Source organism: Nipponia nippon, unplaced genomic scaffold (assembly GCF_047370975.1).
Source record: "Nipponia nippon isolate SJK-2023a ecotype South Korea unplaced genomic scaffold, ASM4737097v1 scaffold_35, whole genome shotgun sequence".
Lineage (NCBI taxonomy): Eukaryota > Metazoa > Chordata > Aves > Pelecaniformes > Threskiornithidae > Nipponia > Nipponia nippon.
In genome coordinates, this window is record NW_028262353.1 from 529,058 (window position 1) to 551,075 (window position 22,018).

General features: G+C 58.9%; 1 protein-coding gene across 5 annotated transcripts; it reads left to right on the plus strand.

Moving 5' to 3' along the window:
* The first annotated feature begins 13 nt into the window (after window positions 1–13).
* On the plus strand, window positions 14–21,508 carry RNF41 (ring finger protein 41). 5 transcript variants are annotated; one of them, XM_087771791.1, is made up of 8 exons: window positions 14–206; window positions 2,167–2,347; window positions 2,910–3,082; window positions 14,879–14,991; window positions 17,975–18,246; window positions 19,030–19,165; window positions 19,464–19,567; window positions 20,107–21,508. In XM_087771791.1, exons 4-8 carry the CDS (start codon window positions 14,902–14,904, stop codon window positions 20,456–20,458), a joined length of 954 nt encoding a protein of 317 aa, XP_087627917.1. In that variant the 5' UTR covers window positions 14–206; window positions 2,167–2,347; window positions 2,910–3,082; window positions 14,879–14,901; the 3' UTR covers window positions 20,459–21,508. The 5 variants fall into 5 exon arrangements, with proteins under 5 accessions (XP_087627917.1, XP_087627919.1, XP_087627916.1 ...); XM_087771790.1 differs by lacking the exon at window positions 2,910–3,082 and having other exon boundaries at window positions 15–206; XM_087771792.1 differs by lacking the exons at window positions 14–206; window positions 2,910–3,082 and adding an exon at window positions 1,037–1,615.
* Window positions 21,509–22,018: the final 510 nt, after the last annotated feature.

Here is a 22,018-nt window from a genome sequence, read left to right on the forward strand (position 1 = left end):
CGCCCCGACCAGCGAGTTCCGGCCCCTCGGCGCCTCTCGCCGGCCAGAGCGCCGCTTCCGGCCCGTGGTGGGGCGGGCGCTTCCGGCGGGGCGGGGGTTGCGTAGCAGCGCGGCGGGGCCGGGCGGGGGGAGGCGGTGGAGGCCGCGGCCGCCCCTGAGCCCCGCGGCGTCCCGGAGCCGGGCCGGGCCCGGGCGGCAGGCAGGCGGTACGTGAGGCCGGGGCTGCGGGGCGGGAGGGAGCCGGGCCGGCGGCGGGGCGGGGGGAGGCCCTGTGGGGCCGGGGCCGGGGGCGGCGCGGCCGCGGGGAGCGGGGAGGCGGCGGCCGGGGGGTGCCCGGGCTTTGGGGGCCGCTGCGGCCCCGGGCCGGGGCGCGGGGGCTCGTGGAGGCGGGTCCGGGCTGGCGGGAGCCCGGGGCGCCTGCGGCCTGCGTGGGGCGCGGGCCGGGGCGGTGCGAGGGGGCCGCCGGCGGCGGGCGCCGCTCTGGGGGCGGGCGTGGAGCCCCGCCGGGGAAGCGAGAGCGCCGAGGCGGGGGCAGGGCCCCGGCGCCGCGGGGTCTTTGTGCCGTCGGGCTCTGACGGCCCGGCCGCGGCTCCGGTAAGGCGGCCCCGGCGCTGGAGACCGGGCGGGCTCCGCGGGGCTCGGCGCGCCCGGCGCCGGACGGAGGCCGAAGCGGCGGCGTGAAAACCGAAAAGCGCCGTGGCCGGCGCAGGGCCCGGTGCCACCCGGTGGCCGTTCCTCTCCTGGTGGCGTTTGGAGGAAGGGCTTTGCTTGGGCTGAAAGTTGCTCCGGTGACAAATTATTTGCAGCCTCCGGGCGCTGCTGTGGTGCAGCGAGGACTGGGGCCGTCCCGACCCCCCGCGGGGCGAGGGGTCCCTGGAAGGAGAGCACCCGCCGCTCACGGCGAGGGACCGCAGCTTCCCCGTTCCCGGAGGCCCGACCTTTGGAGCACATCACGAAGCCTGCCTGTCTGTCTGTCTGTCTGTCTGGGGAGGGTGGGAAGCAGAGGGCAGTCGGTAATTAAATGGGGTGAGGCTTTATCTGCGGCGAGGTTTCGCGAAGCAGGCCGTGTGCTGCTGCTCGTCTCGACCGTAGGCACCTGAGCTCGGCGGCGTCTCCTCTGACAGGAAGGGCCTTGGTCTGTTTTAGTACAGTCTTAAGCGGTAAATACGTCCAAAAATGCAACAGCATCAGATAAAACTTTTGTTATAATAACAAAGCTGCTTGTGGTGGCTTCGGGAGCCGGGTGTCATCGTGCCCGGTTCAGCACGGTGGTGACGTCCAGGGCTGTTTCCGAGCTGGTTTTATCCTTGTTGCTGAGACCGGCGGATAAAAACCAAAGCAGTTTTTCTGATCCAGGCTTCCCTGCTGTCAATTTTCGCAACGCTAGAGTGAGCAGAGGAGTTGCAAGAAAAACTTGGATTTGTGTCAGAAGATCTTAAGGTAGCATTTGGGAAAAACTATTTTTAGCAGGATTGCGTAACTTAAAAGCTGAGACTTTACCTACTGGGCAAATGTTTCTTTCCCTGCACGCGGTGCGCTCCTGCAGTGCAGCGATCCCGCTGGAAACGCCTTTTGTCCCGGCTTTTCTCCCAGCCGAGTGAGGTGGGGGTTTGAGGTGAGTGGAGTTCTGGCCCAGGGCTGGAATTTCCGAAGCAAAGTGCCACTGGGAGGCAACCGACGTTTAGATCGCCGGCTCGGTCGCGTTCAGCCTCTCGGGGAGGCTGGGATGCGTGAGGGCGCTCGGACTGGCGGGGGGCTCCGGAGCAGCCCTTATTCTTACCATTTAAATTAAAAAAGGCAAGGCAGAGAAATTTTTTATGTGGTTGGAAGGCAAGGCGAGGAGCGGATGAGATGTGGTGGCTCTCTGCGTTCTCGTGACCGACTTCAGACCCTTGTCCCCAGGGGAACGTGTATCTGTGTCAGAGGCGTGCGGGGCTTGCGTGGCAGGCATTTCTGCGCAGGGTATTCCGCTTTTTAGGAGCGTTGCAGAGGCTCTTTGGGAAATGCGGGTTTGCCTTCTGTGGGGCTGAAGGCCTGGGTGCCTGTGTGGAGGAAGCGAGGTGTCTTCACCTGGGCCCTGAGAGGGGGTGAAGGGCAGGGCGCAGCCTTCCACCTTGGTTTTTACCGTGCTCATTTTTCCTTCCCTTTTTTTTCCCCTGTGACTAGATCTGTCCTGTCTGACCTTATGACTCCTGCGTGGCAGCGGCTCTTGGCCCTCGAAGAATGACATTTTAAACGGTAGAAGAGGAAGGGGAAAAGATGGGCCATTGGGAGCGTCTCCCTGAAAAGAGTAAACCCAGCCCAGCCCTGCTTCTTTGCTACTTAGGGAGGAATTCTGCCACGGAAGGTAAATTGAATATCTCTCAAAACTTTCTCCATCTGTGCACGGGGGATGAGTTTTAGGTCCTTCCTCCACACGCGTGGAGCCTCTGACACGTGAACAGTTAGAGTTACATCAGCAGTTTTATGGGGTGTTTCTTTATATATGCTTCCAGGGCGTTCAGTTGGCTGCTGCCAATACCTTTGAAGTCATATTTATCTGAAAACTTTGCTTTTGCTCTGCTAACAAGAAAGATCTGTGTGTGTCTTGACAGTCCCCCCCCGCTGCAGCTGACAGTGTGACACGTACGGCTGTGCTCGCAGCTTGTAGCTGCCTGATCTCTCCCCGGCAGATTTGCCTAGATCACCGTTCAGAGATCGCAGCCTGCTGTTCACGGGCCCGCAGGTTCACAGCGAAGGACACAGCTCTTGCTGTAAAGCTGTTCAAGAACCTTTGTTGTAAATTAATGTCTACAGGGAAATAGCAAGATCTTCCTTAAATTTCAGAGGTTTAAAATAAATCCTGCCAAACTGGCTTAAAAACTGCCCCTGCCTGATTTCTGTATCTCTTATTTCACTTGGTGCTCCAGAAGAAGGGCAGACACTGGAATTCCCAGAGCGCTCTCGAAAGAGCGAGGTTCCCTGTGACTTGCAGGGAAAGTGCTTTGTTAACGAAACCCACTGGCGAATCTGGCGTTCTGGAAAGGCATCCCAATGGCTGCAGAGGCAGCTGGAGGCAATGCACAGCGAACTTCAAACAAAGGTAAAAGCGAGCCGCGAGTTGCGCTGCTCAGCGGTCTCCGCTTTCTCGCTGATCAGTCGGCTTGGTGACTGGCCAACTGCTGGGGCTTCGCAGCCTGTGTGGGCTCCTCGCGGCAGAAAACAGGAAACACTTCTTACTGAATAGGATCCGTGCTGTTCTGCTGTGAGGGTGGGATTATTCACCAAGCCTAAAGAGATCCCTCGCATCCAAATGCTTTAGACTACAGGCAAAAAGCTCTTTGGTCTTCCCGTGGTATGATTTCCATATGGCAGCTGGGCTGGACTCACTCGGTACAGCGGTAGTGCCGACAGTCGAAGGTGGGTCTGACCGGGAGCGTGCAGGCTTGGCCGACCTGCGCGGGCCAGGCTGCGGAGGGGCCCGGGTTCTGCCCCAGGCTCCTGGGAATCCTCGCCTCCCGTTCGAGGAGCTGGGACCTCTTGGGGTGCTGCTGGCGGAGGTGGTGGCTCCCGGGCATCCTCCCGCCTGCCAGATCTGCCTTTCTGTGGCAGCTACCGGAGCAGCACGTCTGCCCCGTTGAAACAAACTGCCCGGCGTGGCTTGCTTTGGACAAGGCATCGCTTCCACGTCTGGCGGAGCAGTTAAGAGTTGGGAGGGGACAGGCTACTGGCGGAGCAGCGATGCGGGATGCTTTTTGTGACTGAGTGCGCCTACTCGGACATTTTGCTGGCTGTGATTTACATCTGCTGTTGCTGGGAGGGGGAAAAAACCCAAACATAAACTAGTTTAACTTCAGATTTAGGCTTTTCATTTTCTTGGTGTCTTGACACCGTAATGGACCACAACATAAAAGGCTTGGCAGAGCTGGATGAAGCTGCGCTGTGTAATTCCAGCATGGCCCCAGCTGTTAACAAGTGGCTTGTTCTGCTTATCTAATGAAGGGAAACCCGCCTCGCAGACCCTCGCGTCCTTCTCTGCCTTGTCTGTAGCCATGAACGCTCTCCAGACAAACCACTGCTCGTGGGTGCGAGGCCCCGTCCCGGTCAGAGCCTGACGGTGTCTCTGCTGGCGCCGATGAGGAACGTGCAGCCCCACAGAAGCGGGCTGGGGCCGGGTTCCTGCCTCTGGGCTGTCGGTGGCAACGTCTTCCTCTGGTCTTGCTGCAACTGCCTGTAGACGCGCCGTGGGCTGCGGCAGCGTGCTGCGCCGCATTCCTCCGTGCTCTCTGGGGTTTGTGGGATGTGTCAGAGCTCAGGCGACAGCCAGGGAGGGCAGCCGGTGGCTTGGGTCGTTTTTGACTTGGAGCTCGTACTCCAAGTCGCAGGACCTCGTTTAGTTCTTGCCTGCGTTCCTGGTAGGCAGGAGCTGTTGCAGAAAGAGCTCAAGCAAAATGGACTTTGCAGTGTTGAAATGCAGCAAGTGGGAAGAATATTCTGAGCTTGTAGCAGAAAGAACAAAACCCCAAATGTGCATTTCTGCCTGGATGTTGAACATTTCCCTTCTAGTACACCTGGGGCGTAGGAACCTGAGGCTTGGGAGGCTGCGGCTCTGTTTGCGGTACCCGGACCGAGCGTATCCCCCGTTCCTGAGGATGATCGGTGACGGTGACAGCCCGCCTGTGCTGGGAGGGTCACGGGCAGGGTCTCGCCCCAGCACTGCAGCTCTGCAAGGCAGGAGGCGAAGTGTGGGTGCAGCCCTGTAAAGGAGTGCATCCCCCTCCTGTTGGAGTATTTTTGGAGGAATATAATGCTGTCTTGTGGAAATCTGCTGTGAGGTTTCCTTCCCCGACACCAAAGTGGTGCTGAGCTTTGAGCGTTCTCCCAGTCGTCCCCGTGTTGTTGCGTATCTGTGAGGTTTGGCGTGTTATTTCTGCCCCTTTGGCAGGCCTGTCTGAGGCGTCAAAGCCCCTTCGCAGCGCTGTAGATTGAATTCCTGAGCTTTGGAAGGGCTTGATGCGAAACAAGTACAGAAGGGCAGGAATTGGCTGGGCAGCTCAGCAGGTCCAGGTCGGGCCACCCTGTCAGAATGTCTTAATAAAGCGCAGGACCTTGATGTTCCTGAAACAACGTGTGATTTTTACTTTTTTTCCCCCCAGAAGTCATTTCCATGGCTCAGCGACCTGCAGCAACAAACTGCCTTCCCTGAGCCGCTTTCGGTTGCGAAGCAGAGGGTCGCAGTCAGCTGTGGTTCCTGTTCGTGCGTTTCATAGGGCTGCAGGACTCGATGCAGCGCCGAGGACTTGGCAGCCCAGGAGATCTTGTCGCGCTCCTCGCAGGCTGAGGGCAGGGGTGGCTGGAGCGGAGCAGGGGTTTGATCTGCTCTGTGGATGTCGCTTCTGCTCGTCCCACGGCTCTGGAAGAGGGCTGCCGTTTCAGTTCTCCACCTGTGGAACTGGGGATGGGATGGATAAAGGTGGTCTTGTGGCCAGCGCGTGCCAGCGAGCAGGCTGTGCTGGAGGCATGGGGCACCGCCGAGTTTTCCCTGGGCTGCTTGGCTTGCTTTTTCCGATGAGCCGTGCCCAGTCCGAGGGGATAACGCCCTTGCCCCGTGGCTGCGCGCAGGGTCGTCCGCCTCCCTGTTAGATCGTCCTTCGTCTCGGTAGGCGCAGAGGTGACCCTGTCTGCACAGCGTGGTGTGAGCTCGGTGTGCTGAGAGCCGCTCCGCTTTCAGCAGCCACCTCGAGGAACTTCCCAAAGATTTTTTTTTTTTTTTTTGCTTTCCAGAGGTGGCTGATTTCCCCAGCAAGCTCTTCTGCCTCCGGCCTCTTTCACTTAAATCCTTCCAACGCATTAAAAGTAGAGAGAACAGGATGAGTTTGTTGGGTCCCAGCTGGGAGGGACTGCAGGCTGGCTGTGCTTTTTTGGTACCGGTAGTGTTGTGTCATGCCGTGGGATTTTGAGGCGCTGCCAGCGTTAGGCACGATGCCTGTAGGTGTTGCCAGGACTATCAGCCGGGCTTTGGTGATCCTGAAGAGCTTCCCAAAATAAGGAACGGCCCTGCTGGGTGGCAAAGCCCTCGAGCCTGATTCTGCAGGGGTTAAGCAATAGGAGCTCTTCAAGGTGTTGTTTGTCCTTCCACCAGCTACCAAAATGGGATCTTGAGCATGGGTAGGGCCTCATGATTGATGTGTTTTCCTCCTATTATACAACCGAGAACGATTGTTTAACCCCGCTTTCCTTTTGATCTTGTTTGCCTGTGTGTACTTGGGCAAAAGCTTCCTTTGACTTGGGAAAGGCTTTTTAGAAAAAGGGGTTGTTTTTTTTTTTTTTCCTTTGGAAAGTTTTGCTCCCTGGATGTGGGCTAATGTCAAACAGAAGATCAACACTTGAGGAAAAAATCTGTACGGAAAGAGCTGTTAGATTTGTACTCTTGATGCTTTTGGCTTTTAATTATCAAATAATGAGTAATATTTTCGTGTGTTTTGCCTGTGGCCTCTTGAATCAAAATAATACGTACTAAAACTCTGTGGATTACAGTCAGTCGTTCCTGAAGCCTCTGCTAACTGGTTAAAACGCTTTGAAGAAACACCTCCACCTAAGAGAAGTTTTAGGCCTGGGGGATATCGATTATTTCAGGTGCGGGAGGGACTGCAGCGAGCACGCCGAATCCATCGGGTTTTGTTCCTGCTGAAAGAAACGGCTTGGAGAAGGAACGAATGAACTCATGTCACCATTGTTCCAAAACAAGTACATTAGCTCAACAATTATGTCGAGGTGGGTGGTAACCCTTTAAAGGATTAGTAAGCAAGAACGAAGATAGCAGTTAGCGTCCTGTAAATCGGTCAAACCCGGCTCCTCGGTGTAGTTGTCCCCTTTGAGCCCGGAGTGCAGCTCCGCCGTGGTCCTGGTCCGTACGCAGGGTTTAACAGGTGGTGCTGCCGTGCCGTGCCGCTGGAACGCTGCGGTATCGCAGGGCACGACGGCTTGCTGGGCTCTGCCCTGAAACCGGAGTTGCTGTTAGGACTGCTTCGCTGGCTTTTCCTGCGAGTGGAGCGTAAATTGCTTTAAATTGCTGTCTGCTTCCTGCGTATGTGCAGCAGCAATTAGAGGCCCTGCGTATTAATGCTGGAGAGGAGCGAGGGAGTCAGATCTCAGCTGAGGTTCTTTGAGTGTCTGATCAATTTTTTCGGTGGGGAGGGAGTGCTGCTGCTCGGCGCTGTCATTACTGGGGTGGTTGATTATGCACAGGCCAAGCAGCTGGTGGTTACTGGTGGCGTGCACGCAGGCAGAACTGGTTTGTCGTATCTGCTGCTCTTCACCGGTTGCTCTTGGTGGAGAAACTGAAGTCAGGCAGGTGGAGCGACTGTCCTGACCTGCAGACCAGCACTCTCCTCTGTGCCAGCAGTTTCTTAAGCTCGTAGATGTCTCAAGTGCATGCAGAAATTCCTGGGAAAACCACTAAACCATGCGGGCTTATTCCGCATAGGCAGGCAAGCCAGATGCCAACAAAATGGGAAGAAGCGAAGGAACGGGCAGAGCAGTGCCGTGAATTTGATCCCCCAGCCGCTGAGTTGTCTCTCCAGGCCTCGCCGGCAGCGCTGAACACGAAGCGCGTGGCTGAGCCCGGGGATCGCCCGCGCGGGGTGGACTCTGGACCCCACGCAGTTTTGGTGCTGGCTTTTGAAATCAGATCCGCTCTGTTGAGCAATGCGTAACACGGGTGAGCACAGGGTGTCGTTTTGTGCCAGAGAAGTCAAGGTAATGATCAAAAAGACCAGGAAGGTCTGATACAAGTCAAGGCTATAAACGCAGTCGCTTGGAACGGTCCGGCCAGGTCTGTGGGGCTCGACAGAGCTGCCGAAGCCCCGGGCAGCGAGGCGAGCGCAGCAGGGAAGGTGGCTGGCCCCCAGCCTGTATCTCGTGAAACTGAGCGTTTGTTCTCCTCGCTGCCTTCGCACTTCTGTAACGCAGAGCTGTGCGACTCCCACCCACGTGGGTGCCGGCTGCGCAACCCCGGGTGGAGGAGCCGTGGGGGATGCGGCAGCCAGACCTGCACTGCTGGCGTTTCGCTTCCAAAGAGGTTGCGGGGTGTACGCTGTGCCAGCTCTTCCTTGCCGTTAAGTCCTAATGGGGCCTGTATCTGAGCGGAGAGCTCGTAGTTCCAGATTAGGGCAAAGTTTGGATTTGTGCTCAGCCTGTGTGCCAGCAAGTTCCTCCGTTTCCCTGCCAGGCCTGGCAGCGCAGGGCAGTGGCTCCAGCCAGGAATGCACAACGCGCGCCGGGCTCGTTTCTGTCCCGCCGTGCTGCGTGGTTTAGAAACTGGGTCGCTGGACAACTAGGTCAGGCAGAGGGACTTTTAGCCAGCTTTAGATTATGCTGCGTGTTCGGATTCAGTATTGTTAATCTTCGGTTTCAGACCGCTCTTCCTTTCTTGCGTGACACTGGGGGTGTTATAGCACTGGCTGATGGGTCCCCAGCACCCCACGACTGCTGGGTGGCTCTGCCCCGGAGCAGGGCGGCCGTACGCTGGGCACCCATCCCAAGTACGGGGCTTGCGGGGGCCCAGCAGGTTTGTCACAGCTGCTGACTGCACCGCGCTCTAAAACGCAGAGACTTCGGATGCCGGGGGATGTCGTGAGCCGCAGGGAGCGGTGCTGGCAGGAGGGCAGGCAAGTAATCACCCGGGCTTGGCAAGCTGCCCCTGGCCAGCTGGGCTGCGCTAACTGGGTCGCTCGCAGGACGAGAGCAACAGACCCTCGCGGCTCTGCACGCTGACTGTCTTGGGCTGGTGAATGCTCTCCCGTTGTACGGGAACAGGCTGCTGGTTGCTGACGTGAGGGTTTCCTGTGAAACGTCCATTGTGTCAGGTCAGTTAGGAGCCGCTTTAACGCTGCGAGGCGTGGATGTGGGCACAGCTTCAACACCGACTCCTCCATCTTCCCTCTGCTTGCCAGACCAGAGATCTGGCTGAGCAGAGCCCTTTCACCTGCGTCCTGGCGCCGGCCCTGATCCTATCCGAGCAGCCTCCTTGCCCGGGCTGGGCGACGGAGCCCAGCAGAGGCCTTCAGCCAAACGTCCGCCCCCCTGCAGAGCCCCTGCGCTCCCCCCGGGTACTGACGGGGCAGCTTCTGCTCTGTAGCTCTGTCCCGGGTCTTCTGCCGTCCCACCGGCGGTGCCGGCAGCCTCTTTCCTTGGTGTGACCTGGACTCCTGGGAGCAGAGGCCATCTTAAATGGATGCAGATCCTGGGGGCTGGGAGCCGGTTGCTGCAAAACTTTGACTTCTTTAAGCTTCTGGGTCCCTTTTTTCCCACCCCTGGAAACTTTCCAGCAGCAGCAAGACTGCTTCAGAAACCGTGCAGCCCCCCGGAGATGTTATGTATTTACTCACAGCAGGGAAACAGAGACAACAAAGTGTGGTCCCCCAGAACACACACAGTGCAAACCAGTGAGAAGATCGCTGGTGTCCTGGCTCCCATGCTGGGCTTGAACTGCTACAGAACAGCCCCTCTTGCATCCATATGTTGTTTTCTCTCCCTTTCCTCCCCTCCCCCTTGCTTTCTGGTTTTAATTCTATTTCTTTTGGCTCACAAAGCTGATGAAATTAGGAAAGATTATTAAAAACACCATTGCTCACAGAACAGGTTTCTTCCGAACTATCCCAGCTGCAAAGTGGCTCTGGTATCTGTTGGCAACACTTATATTGGAAATAATGAGAAAATGGTGTCTTTTTTCCCTGAGAACCCAGCAAAGCCTGATGCTGGAGACTTCCAGCACAGGCTAATTAAGTTTGATTTGTTTTGTTTGTTTGTTTTTAATTTTTTAAGGGATTCTGTCTTGTCTTCTGTATTTCCACAGAAGGGATGGGCTTCCCTGGTGAACTGGCACCAGATGCTGGCTCAGAAGAGGGGCTGGCTGCGTGGATCTGCTGCTAAAAGGAGGGCAGGCAGCGGAGCCGGCAGATGCTGGCAGCGGCCGGTGTCCCCGGGGAGGAGCTGGACACCTTTGCGTTTGAACGCAAGGCCCTGGGGTGGTCACTGCTCTTCGTCCGGTCGTTGGCTTTACTGACCATTCTGCTCTGATTTTCCAGGCACGTTTTTTGCCTCGTGTTTAGTAGGTAGGTGCCGGCTCCGCTCCTGTGATCGCATTGTTCTCATCGTTGTCGTTTGTTGTTTGCCTTGGACCAGGTTGGTTTGTCTCGGTGAGCTCTAGCTGTGAGTGCCAGGTCGCCCCTGTCGCCTGTTCCGCTTGTGCGGGTCGAGGTGGGTTCGTGCCTCTTCCAAACCTTGGCCTTCTCAGGCTCTGGGCTGCCGGGGGCCCGGGAGGTTTTGTAGCCAGCACACCGTGCACCTGGGTGAAATTCGCTTCCCTTCCAGTGCTGTTGTCTGCCTCTGCGCTGGTCCTTGCTCGTGTTGCTCATACTTGTACTCGTCAGCTCCTGGGCATGAGTCAGTGTCTCCCGACAGCCCGGCATGCTGTTTGCATGGTGCAGGTGTCTGCTTCTGCCTTGGGACCCGCAGCCAGCAGTGCTGGGAAGGTCTTGTGGAAGATGCTGCTTTCCCAGCAAAGCTGTCTAGGGCCAGGCCCTTGCCAGGTTGCTCTGGATCCTTGCCCAGCTGTGCTTGTAGCCTGGAACAGCTGCTGGCCAGGGAGCGCTGGCTGTGTGGGGGAGCAGGAGCGTGGGGGTGCAACCCCGCGAGCTCCAGATGAGTCAGCCTCCCTGTGCCAGCGGAGCGGAGAGCTCCTCCGGAGCTAGGAGATGCTGGCTTGCTCCACAGTCTGTGCCTGGAGCAGTCGACCAGGCAGAAAGCTTGGCTCAGCCGGAGCGTCTGGGATCCAGTGGCTTGAACATATTGTGGCAAAAAGGAGGGAACATGGGAACATGTGCTTTGGGGGCTGTGGAACAAATCCATGGGCTCCCATGCAGACTTTTTTTTTCCAAGGAGGAGGGGGAGCTTTTTTAAGCCATTAATTTTCCTTTTGTCAACAGAAAAAAATATTCTCAGCAACTGAATTTTCCTCTGGGGGCAGGAGCAGTTAGTTATCGTGCTTGAAGACAGCGCAGTATTACCACAGAAGTCTTATCTGCGTGGCTGTTGCTGAGACGAAAGATGGGCAGATGTGCGTTGGGTCAGAGGAGCCCCAGCCTCGCTCGCTGTGATCCTCCGCCGCCGTTTGAAGGGCGGGGGTAAGCTCATGCCAGACAACGGAATGAAGCCCTTTTTGCCCAAGATTTGGAGCAAAACTGCAATGCGTTGGGTAGGAATGAATGTCCTGTGGCCGGAGTAGGGGGGAGTTCACAGTGATGGTCTGCCTTGCCTTGTAGATGTCATCTTTGCGTATTTAAATGGCGGGTTTACGGGGAGCACGGAAGAGCAGCAAAAGTCCAGGGCTTGAGATGAGGCACCGACCCCTCAGCAGCAATCGGGGAGCTGGGGGATCCCTGCCGAGGGGCTGGGACAGGCTTGGGGCTGTCCTGGTGCAGCACAGCTCTAACCAGCTGGGCAGCGAGCTGTTGCCTTCCCCTTTCCTCTCCTCTACTTCCCCAAGGGCTTAGTAGGAACCTCTGTCTCCCGGTGGATGCTGAGGAGGCTTTGGGTAAAGATAGGAATGTCTAAGTGCTTTTGACGTGTTAATTACTGATGCTCTCTGATACCATCAAGCCCTTGTTGCTATGTAGATCTCTTCTGTGTTGAGCAGCGTGCAGGCATTAGAAGTCCCCAGGCCAAGGAGATGGCAATCTCCAAAGACGAGGCAGGAGCGTGGTGGTGACAAGGGAAGCGGAGGGAAGGGGGGGAAAAGTGACTTATCCCTGCTTTTCTCTGTAATTTGGGCTAAAGCCTGGTTCTGCGACTGGCCTCTGATCTGTGCGAACTGTCCCCTCGCCCTGCCCAGCCCTAGGGAGGCTGATGGTGCTGGGGTCGAGAAGCTGTGCATGTTTGGCGAGGGGAGGATCGCTTCAGCCCGGTGTAATGATAGGTGGCAGGTGCTGTTCCCTGCAGAAGCAGTTTCCTCTGAGAGCGGGTTTGTCTGGGTTCCTGCTCAGCCTTCGCCCCCCCGTATCGTGTCTTGCCCGCGTTGCAGATGGTTTGGCTCGACTTCACCCTGGTGCCTGAGTGCCTCTGCAAGCCCTTCCAGGAAAGGTATTTTCTAAGCTCTTTGTGCTTTGTTCAGCACATGATGGATCCCTGCAGCCCGTGAATCATCGCTCTTGCTGAGAAGCACTGCGCAAGTCGGGCTTGCTCATATTAGCTATACGATACCTTCTTTGGGGCCATCCTGCAGGTTGCCGAGCCCAGGGAGGAATGAGTGTATCCAGTATCCTGCGGGGCCAGGTCATTAATTCACCTCTGGATCTAGCAGGAGGGAGGCTGGGTTGCCAGCTCCATCTCACTCGAGCATTTGCAGACGCTTCCAGCTCTCCTGTTCCTGCTTCGCGATAGCAGCAGGGCACTCCTTGCTTCAGCGTGCTGGCAGAGCCCCACGGATGAGCCCTGGCAGAAGGGGGAACGGCTGGGGCGAGGAAGGAGACGAATTCAGAGACTCTCAGACTCGTGCAGGTGCTGAAATTTTTCTGGAGCGAGTTTTGATGTGGCTTCTGTTTGGCAGATGGCAAGGCTGGCTTTCAGTGCTCATGTTTTGCCCTCTGCTCGGCTCTTCCCTGAGTGGATGTGAAGATGTTTAGTGTCTTGCCCAGCTGTTTGTTGGAAGGATGATGTTGGAATTTGGAAGCTTGGAAGCAAAAAACAAAGAAAGCCGAGTCGCTAGGGAGCGTGGTTCTGAAGAAGCGGTGCCCAGTGCAGTTCCACTCCGATACCTGAGTGCCCGTGCAGGAGCAGGCGCTGTGCCGCCCGAGCAGGCGGAGAGCGCGGGCTGTTCGTGGAGCTGCTCGTGGATTCAGAGGCACATTAAGACACCAGGGCACGAAGCAGTGCCTGAGCACTGAGCAGCAGAGAAGGTCGGAGTGGTCCCAGCTGCCAAGTGAAGCACCTCTGTGGTGGGGGGCTAGCAGGCTGCGCGGGCGCTGTGGCTCAGCTGGCAGCCGGGAGCTGTTGTGCCGAGTCCTCCCCATCCGTGTTTGCCCTTCCAGTTGGTTTGAACCCCATGTAAATGTGGTGGAGGTGCTGAGACTTGCAGTGTGAGTGGCTCATAAAGGGATGGGAAGGAATTTGGGTTCCTTCCCAGTGGAGGAGAGCAGCATCTGTCCAAAGGCGTGGGAAGGTTTAAGAGCAACCGATCCTAGTGGCTCGGAGATCCGTGCTCCCTCCAGCCTGCAGCCGTTAATCTTATCTGAATTGCAAACCGACCCAGGGACTTTCCCCACCCCAGCCTCCCTCAGAGGAGTCTTTTGTCTGTGCCCGCTCTGTGGAAGCAAAGAATCCATCCGCACGTGGACCTGATTTATCGTCTGACTTTCACAGTGTCCACTGAGTTGATTGAAGTCCCTCCCTGCTGCCCTTTGACTTGGGGAGGGTCCCAAGGGCCAACCGTGCAGCACCTGCGTTACCTACAGCCTCCCTTTCTGTCCATCCATCGCCCCCTCTCCTCCCTGCTCTAGCTGAGCAGACAATGGCTTCCACAACCAGCTCTGCTTGCTGCCTCTGTCCAGAGCCAAAGCTCTTTCAGCTGCGAGGAGCGGGCTGGGGAGGTGCGTGGCGTTGTGCAAGCAGCTCGGCCGAGGTGCAGGAGCTCGGCACCGCTGGGTGGCCACATCTGGCTGCGGAGCAGCAGCAGGGCGAGTTCCTACCTGCCCTCCAGAGCAGGTAGATGCTCCTGGTGCTTGCGCAGCTGGAAGCGCTGCCGTGCCGCAGTCTCCTCACCACAGGGATGGTGGTTTCGGAGCCTCATGCGCCGTCCACGTGCCTTCGCACGCCTCCCGTCCCCTCTTGGCTCCTGCTTGTGTTTGGGGTGGGGACTCCCTTATCTGGAGCCAAGTGCAGTGTGAATCTGTATGGCTGTGGCGGTTTGTCACTGACTTTGATGTTGGTGAGAATGGGAGAGGAGGAGCTGGCTCTTTAGCGACAAGCCGCAGAGGCTCCGGTAACTGCCGGTGTGCTGGGGCAGAGCTCAAGGTCAGCCTCTGGCAAATAGTGTAAGAAGCTGGGGAACAGCGTTACCTGGGAATGCCGTCCTCGGCGGGGAGGGACGGGGACTTGGTGCCCGAGGGGCTGCTCTCGGGGCTGCACAGCCTCCGTGCTGGGAGCAGGAGCCCCCACAGCCCTGCTGAGCCGTGGGGACTCCTCGTCCAGGCGCAGGAGCACCCAGCTGAGGTCACGCTCTGCTGCAGATGGTGTTGGGTGTCTTTGCTCCGCGTCTGCTGGGCCGAGTGGGAAAGCTGCTGGCGACGGCCGCAGAGGACAATGCCAGCAGCTGGGGTGCCAGGAGCCGGCGGGGCTGCTGTTCCCACGGAGGGAGCCGGTTCCTCCGCAGCCAATGCAGCGAGGCTGGCGGGTGTCTGGCTGTGCCCAGGAATGGTCCCTGGCACGCATCCCACTGCGCAGCCCATGGGACTGGGCTCACTCGTTAGAGGTACCCCTGTGCTGTCCTCTCCTCTGTAAAACAAATAGAGCTGTGCAAAACCAACCCCAACAACCAGCAAGTAGAAAAATTGCAGCAGGATTAGTAATGACATGTGTGGGAGAGAAGCAATGCCAGCAGCGTGTCAAAACGGAGGAGCAGTTCAGCACAGCAAAGGGGGCTGAGACCGCTTCCCCTTGCGCGCTCCTCCGTATGGTGCTTGGCTGTCAGCCCCAGCCGTGCCCGGGGCTACCCCAGCTGGCCACACTGGGAGGAGAGAGCAGAAATTTGGGAGCCAGGACATTGTGAGGGCCGGGACCTCCTCTGTCCAGACAGCACGGGGTGCTCGACTGCTCCTAACCACTCTTGTTTTTCCCTCCGCAGGGTTCTGGCATCGGTGATGAGCAATGGGGTATGATGTAGCACGTTTTCAGGGGGATGTTGATGAAGACCTTATATGCCCCATCTGCAGCGGGGTCCTGGAGGAGCCGGTTCAGGTAGGTTTCTGTCTGAGCACTGACTGTGGCTACTGAAAGCCTCCGATTGCAGCTCCAGACTTCTAGATGTCTTGATCAGATGATGGGCGCCGCACACAGCGTGTGCATTAGGTGAGCTCAATGGATTCTTAACTTTCCTACTAATGGTTTAAGGCAGCAGCACGGGTAAGGAAGCAGCACCAGGGATAAAAGTCTGCGATTGTGTGAGGCCGGGTGGAAATGAACTGAAGTTCTGGCTTTGGGGGGCTGTCCTGGGGCCAGCAAGGCGGTGGGAGGAAGGAATAAGCTGGTGCTGGGACAGGTTTCCCTTACTCCTTCAATCCTTACTCCCTTCTTAACTCTACCAAAGCTCAATGCAGCTGCATACCAGTGATGGTGTCCCAGGGCGGAGATGGAGCAGCTATGCTAAAATCTGTCCCTTGCTTATGGCTTCATGCTCGGTTGGCCCTCTCTGCTTCCCTGCACACGTGCTTCCTGCACGCTACGGGGCTGATCTCTTTACTTGCTGTTGGGAGCCTGGCTCGGCTCTCCCGCCCACCAACGATGGCCAGACCACAGCCCTGGTTACCAGCACGCTGCTCTGCCCGGGCCCGGCACAGCCGGGTGGTTTGGTGGATCCCCCGGCTCACTCTGCAGCTTGTGCAGCCGCTCGGGGAAGGAGGGTGCGTGCGGGGAGCTGCTGCTTCCACTCCTTCCTCCGCTTCCCCCAAAGCAGAAGGGCAGCTGGACAGGGCTTTCCTGTGAGCTCTGTTACGGTGAGCTCTTCCCGCGCAGCGTCCCTCGGGAGCACTGCGTGGTCTCCAGCCCTCCTGCGCCTTTTGGTGCTGCGAGGGCTGTATTTGTCACTGTGTCCTGCTAAGCCCTGTTACCTGGGCTTTTATAGCCCCTCACCAGGGCCGAGCGCAGCGGAGCACCGCCGGCTGAGCGGAGCTGGCTTCTCCATGGGACTTTGTCCCCCTGCTCCCTGCCCTTCCCTTCGGGGTCTCTGTGCCACCGGCGGCGTTCCTGCGCTGGCTGAGCTGTGGCCAGGTGCTGGGTAGCTCAGTACCCTCTGCGTAAATCCAGCTTCATTTGAAATAAAACGGTTAAAAATAAAACTGGGCGAATCTGAAACGTGTGCATAATTATTGCAGTTCCATCGCTTAATAATGAGCCGCATCACACAAGCTGTGATTTGTGCTGTGCTGGTAAGCTGCCTTGTGGGGATCCCCGAGAGGCTGGGGCTGCGGGCTGTAGCCCACCCTCTGCCAGCGGGCTGGGGGTGCGTGCAGCTGCCATCTGGTGCAGTTGAAGTCCTGTGTTAGCACCTTCCAGCTATGCTAGTCCCTTATGTCAAACAAGCTTTGATTTTAAAAAGTCTTGTCGACACGTGAACACGATCACAGGCCATCACATAAACCAGAGGGAAAGCTGCAGGTTTATTTAAATTTCCTTTTGAGACGGTGATATCACAAACTCCCTTCTTCCCAGGCTTTCTCGGGTGTGTTTCACAGCCTGTCTGTTGGATACCAGCCCTCCTGCCCCTGCCAGCACCGCAGTAGCTGGAGCTGCGCTGAGGCTGCGTTTGGAGCCAGCACAAGCCGTGCCCCCGACAAGCTTGGTTTGAAGGGAGCAAATTCCTGAGGCCTCTTTCCTTGTCCTCCCTTCAGCGAGGTCCCTCTGCCTGGTCAGCGCAGGGCCAGCTCCAGCGACCCTCAGAGGGCTCAGGGCCATATCCAGCCCCAAGAATTCCCTGTCTGCAAGGATGGAGATTCCCCGGTGCCCGTCCCTGTGTTACGGGCACGGAGTGGCGCTCTGTGTGCAGCAGCCAGCGAAACTGGTGTGATTTATCTGTCGCAGCTCCAGTCTGCGCTTGGTGACGCTGGGGTACCCCAATCGCTAAACTTCAGTGGGGCGGGCATGGGCTTGAGAGGATGAAACGCCGCAAGGGGAGCAGAGGCCAGCTTCGCGGAGGACAGTGGAAAGCCGAAGCCTCGGAGAGCGGGACTTCAGGAAAGCACGAGGGAGAGGAGCGGCTGTCCCCGTGCCAGAGCCCGGCACGCGCCGCCTTTTCTGACGCAGGCTCAGCTGCCCGCTGGCTCGGGGACGTGGCGCTGGGCCGGTTGGCTCGAGCTGCGATGCCACAGGGGCTGCGCTAAAATTCCTAAGATGGTCCTGTAGCTTGAATGGGTGAATCCTAATTCAGCGTACGTCCCGCAATCGTCATCTGCCTTGGTCGGCTGATACAAGGCAGCCTGCACGGCACTGGGCACTGAGGGAGCAGCTTGTAAATGAGACTTAGCTCTGGATGCATCTGACCTTCCTGTAACTCTGGGTTTCTGCTCTGTGGAAGAAAGCTCGGTGTTTTCCAAAGAGCTGGCGTGCGTCCCGCTCCCCCTCCCCAGTCTTAATACTCTCTCAACAGCAGCTTGAACACAAGAGCAGAGCCCAGCTGTGTAAATACAGTGAAGTAATGTTCTAATCTGCCCTGGAAAAATGTTCAAATTTAGCACCCCGCTCCGTCCGGCCCCCTCAGCCCTTTCAGGAGGCAGCCTTACCTGGCGCGGAGCAGGAGCGCAGCTCGGGGGGTCCGTGCCCGTCCCAGGGAGCTGACCTGCCTGCAAGGCACCGCGTGTCTGGGGGGAGAGAGGACCTTGGTGGGGCCGGGCACACAGATTAAAACCAGAGGCGGATGAAGGTGGGCACCTGCTTTTCCAAGGGGAGGGAGGGCGGCTCTGCAGCAGCGCCTCTTGCGTTGCAGCGGAAGGTGCTGTGCATGGCTCCAGTCGATGCAGGTCTGGCTTTTGGTGTCTCGCTCCCCTGTGCGGGCGTCGTGCCTGCTTGTGTAGTGGGGGTGCCTCTTCCCTTTGCTTTCCTCCCCCAGGGCGGCACCCCTCGGAGACGGGGAGCCTTTCTCTGGTCCAGGTTGTCCCGCACGCACGAGCCAGCAAACGCTTCCCCGGCGGGTCCGAGTAACGCGTGGCTGTTCTCTGCCCCTCCGCAGGCTCCTCACTGCGAGCACGCCTTCTGCAATGCCTGCATCACCCAGTGGTTCTCCCAGCAGCAGACGTGCCCCGTGGACCGCAGCGTCGTGACGGTTGCCCACCTCCGCCCCGTCCCGCGGATCATGCGTAATATGCTCTCGAAGCTGCAGATCACTTGCGACAACGCTGTTTTCGGCTGTACGGCAGTTGTGCGACTTGACAACCTGATGTCTCACCTCAATGACTGCGAGCACAATCCAAAGCGCCCGGTGACTTGCGAGCAGGGATGTGGGTGAGGATGGCCTTGGGGGGCTCTGCCGCGGGGCGGGGGCAGAGCAGGGGCCACAGGCTCAGGGAAGGAACCCGGGGTTCGGTGCCTGGCACCCTTTGGCCCCCTGGCTGCAGGGCTCCGGGGGTAGCAGGGCTTTGAAGGCCATGCTGCTGCAGAAAGGGTTTTTAGTCCAACCCATTTCTTTTTAAACTTGGTTCAAAGCCCCTGGCTCTTCGTCTCGTTGCTGGGGCTTGGGTGTCGGTTGGCTGCTGGAAACGGGGTACTGGGGCCTTTGTGAATCCGCCTAGAGCCATTCCATCCCCTTGGGCCAAGTGCCAGGATGAGCTCTGCTCCCTCCCACATGTTGCCAGGAGCGGTGGGTGGCTGGTCTGGCCTTGGCGCTCGTGCTCCTGGTGCCGATATCCGTCCCACTCACGTGTTGGGAGCGTGCAGCCAGATGGTGGCTGACTGTCAGAGACTGGGTCAGGCCCACGGGCTGCCTGGCGTGGCACCTGGTTCAGAACCCTGATCGCTTTGGAGGAGGACAACCCCCATCGCCTGCCGACCTGGTGGTGGTTTGTTCCCATAGCTCTCCCCGAGAGCATTTGGCTTGGCCCCGAGACACGGCAGGGCGCAGGCCTTCCTGCACCTATCGGGGGTTATGGCGCTGGGCTTCCCGGGCCTCTTGGCACATCCTCCAAGACTGGATTTGTTCTGGAGTCTGTTGATGTGCTTACGTCAAGTGCTCTGGTGTGTGACTTTCCCTAATGTGGGGCCTCCACCTTTTTTTGTAATGCTCCGCAGCTTGGAAATGCCCAAAGATGAGCTGCCAAACCACAACTGCATCAAGCATTTGAGATCCGTGGTGCAGCAGCAGCAGACGAGAATCGCTGAGCTGGAGAAGACCTCAGCAGAGCACAAGCATCAGCTGGCCGAGCAGGTGGGTCCGCGTGTGCGCGGGGCTGCCTCGCAGCGGGGTCTCTCCTGGGGAGGGTCGGTCTCGCCTGCTTGGACACCAAACGCCAAAAAAAGGTTTGTGGACGAAGAAAGCGGGTGCAGAGCAGCCCGAGCTGAGCGCAGCGGGGCTCTGCTGCTGCTCCGCACCTCCGTCGTCTGGCAGCTGAGGCGACGGGCAGGGACGCGTTACTCCCTGCCGCTGCGCCGGGGTCTGGTCTCGTGCCGCGTAGCCGCGGTGCTGACTCCTCTTTGCAAACCCTGCTGTGGCCTGCCTGTTGCAGAAACGGGACATTCAGTTGCTGAAGGCCTACATGCGCGCCATCCGCAGCGTCAACCCCAACCTGCAGAACCTGGAGGAGACCATCGAGTACAATGAAATCCTGGAGTAAGTGCTGGTTCTCCCGGCGATCGGGGAGGAGCTGGGGAGCCCTGCGTCGGGGTGCGAGTGGAGCTGGGAGTCTGCCAGCTCTGCTGACGGATTTGAGAGGGGGTGAAGCGCCTTCCGAGGCAAAGGCGCGGTTTGAGAAGAAAATGCTTCACAAAAGCAAGGGGGCAGTTGCGGGGCGCTGGTGCTGGGGAGCGGCGTGTGAGCTGCTTGCGCAACGGGTTCGGACCGTTTTTATTCTTCCACCTGCATCCTGCCCGCAAGCAGGAAGCTGCCAGATTCCTTCCTCCTCGTGAGAAAGGCCGGAGGACGCAGCTTCTCTTCTCCTTTCTTCCCCTCCCTCTGGGGAGGGAGCAGCAGAGCTGAATGCCGCAGCTGGGTCCTGTTTGGGGGTGAAAACAGGGGAGGGGTGGGTGGGGAAATGGAGGCATTCCCCGTCCAGCCTCGCTCCCCAGCGCGGAGCGAACCAGCTCCTCCATGCTGCTGGGAGCGACCAAAAAATGGTCGGTGCTGACCGCTTGTCCCCTGTCTGTCGCCAGGTGGGTGAACTCCCTGCAGCCGGCCCGGGTGACGCGGTGGGGCGGAATGATCTCCACGCCGGACGCGGTGCTGCAGGCCGTCATCAAGCGCTCGCTGGTGGAGAGCGGCTGCCCCACGTCCATCATCAACGAGCTGATCGAGAACGCCCACGAGCGGAACTGGCCGCAGGGCCTGGCCACGCTGGAGACCCGCCAGATGAACCGGCGGTACTACGAGAACTATGTGGCCAAGCGCATCCCCGGCAAGCAGGCCGTGGTGGTGATGGCCTGCGAAAACCAGCACATGGGCGAGGACATGGTGCTAGAGCCGGGACTGGTGATGATATTTGCACACGGAGTGGAGGAAATCTAAGGACTTCCAAAGAGAAACGCTTCGTGCTGACGAGGGAGAGGAGGGGGAAGGTGCAGAGGTGGAGACCGGGGGTAGCCGGTCAGAACTGCTGGTGTTCCCTAGTCACCGACATGGTTTTCTTAGGGCACTGTTCCCTCGAACCTCTTGCTTCCTAGCTGAAATGATTAAACGCCTCTGGTAAATACTACACAAACACTTGGCCCAGCGGTGAGCACACGCTGCAGCCCCTCCATGCTCGCCCCTTGCAGATCAGCTTCCCCGTTCGATGTCTTTCAAGGAGAGAAGGAGCAGCCGCTCCACACGTACTGCCGGACTCCTCCGACCCAGCCCGCGCTTTGGGTGCTGCTGCCTCTCCCAAAGCCCGGCTCCTGGTCCGGCCCAGACCCAAAGGCCCAGCTCAGCTCCCGCTGTGGACTGACCCCGCCGCCCCGGGCAGCTCTCGCTTCTCCGGTGGCCGAATCCTCCCTGGGCTTTCTCTCCCTCTCTGGATTTTTCCGCCTCGCTCTCCAGTGTCTCCTTGCCGCTGTCTCTCCAAGCCTTGCCTCCGGCCGCGCAGTACGGCAGCAGCAGGGCCCGCTCCCCACTCCTGCGGCTGGGGAAGGCTCGGCCGGGGCCGTCCCCGCACCGGGCGCTGTCGGCGTCGCCCCGGGGCCCTGCCCGAGCCCTGCTGGGCCCCGCAGCCGCCTGGAGCCAAACCTCGGAGCGTGTCGGTCCCCGGCGCGGCGCCGCGCAGCCCTCGGGCCCCTCTCTCCGTGCATGCCCCTCTCCGCCCCGGCAGAGGCCGGGTCCCCGCGCTCGCCCCCAGCTCGCAGCCCCCGACGCCCCCACGCCCTCCTGCCCGTCTTTGCCGGCGTTTGGCTCCGCTTTCTCTGCTGTTCCTGGCGTTCCTTTTCCAGACACTCGTGACTGTGGTTCTGTAATTTCTTTTGTACTTCTTTTGGCCTTTTCCTGTTTTTCTTTCTCCCCCCTTTTATTTTATTTTTGAAGTACCGTGGACAGGCACGTCAGAACCTGGTTACGTTTACTTGTTGGGAACTTAATTTATTTGCATTTGTTTTGTTGTTTTTTACAGTACTTTCTCCTCCGGCATCTGTACTGCTCGGCTCCGGCCGCGGCTCGGGCTGGCGGGAGGCAGGGGTTGAAGGGATCAATAAACAGCGTTCTGGTTGCTTTATCGGTGCCTCGGGGGTCCGCGCCCGCTCCCCAGCCCCTGCCAGGGAGGATGCGGGGGCGGCCGGCAAAGGGGCTCCGTCCCCCGGGAAATGGGTGGTTTGGGGAGGTCCTCCCCATCCCGGGGGGCTGCGGCGTCTCTTTGTGTCGCTGAGATCAATGAACGCCTTTTCCTGGGCGCTGGTTCCCCGGGAGGGACGAGCCCCCCGCCACGGGCTCCGGGGGGCTCCAGCCGTGGGGTCCGTCCCCTGTGCCCGGCTCTGCAGCCCCCCCGCCCTGGTCCCCCAAAAGGGCTCACCCCCCCCACCCCCCGAGCCCCGCCGTTAAAAGACCGGGTACCAGGCGCCCCCCGCCCCGCGGCGGCCCCGTTCGATGAGGCCCCGGGAGCCG

Excerpts from the sequence above, each read along its gene's own strand:
- RNF41 (XM_087771791.1), top strand. The coding sequence starts at position 14,902 with ATGGGGTATGATGTAGCACGTTTTCAGGGGGATGTTGATGAAGACCTT. Across the intron at positions 14,992-17,974 it reads TCCTGGAGGAGCCGGTTCAG|GCTCCTCACTGCGAGCACGC; the intron begins GTAGGTTTCTGT and ends GCCCCTCCGCAG. Across the intron at positions 19,166-19,463 it reads AGCATCAGCTGGCCGAGCAG|AAACGGGACATTCAGTTGCT; the intron begins GTGGGTCCGCGT and ends TGCCTGTTGCAG.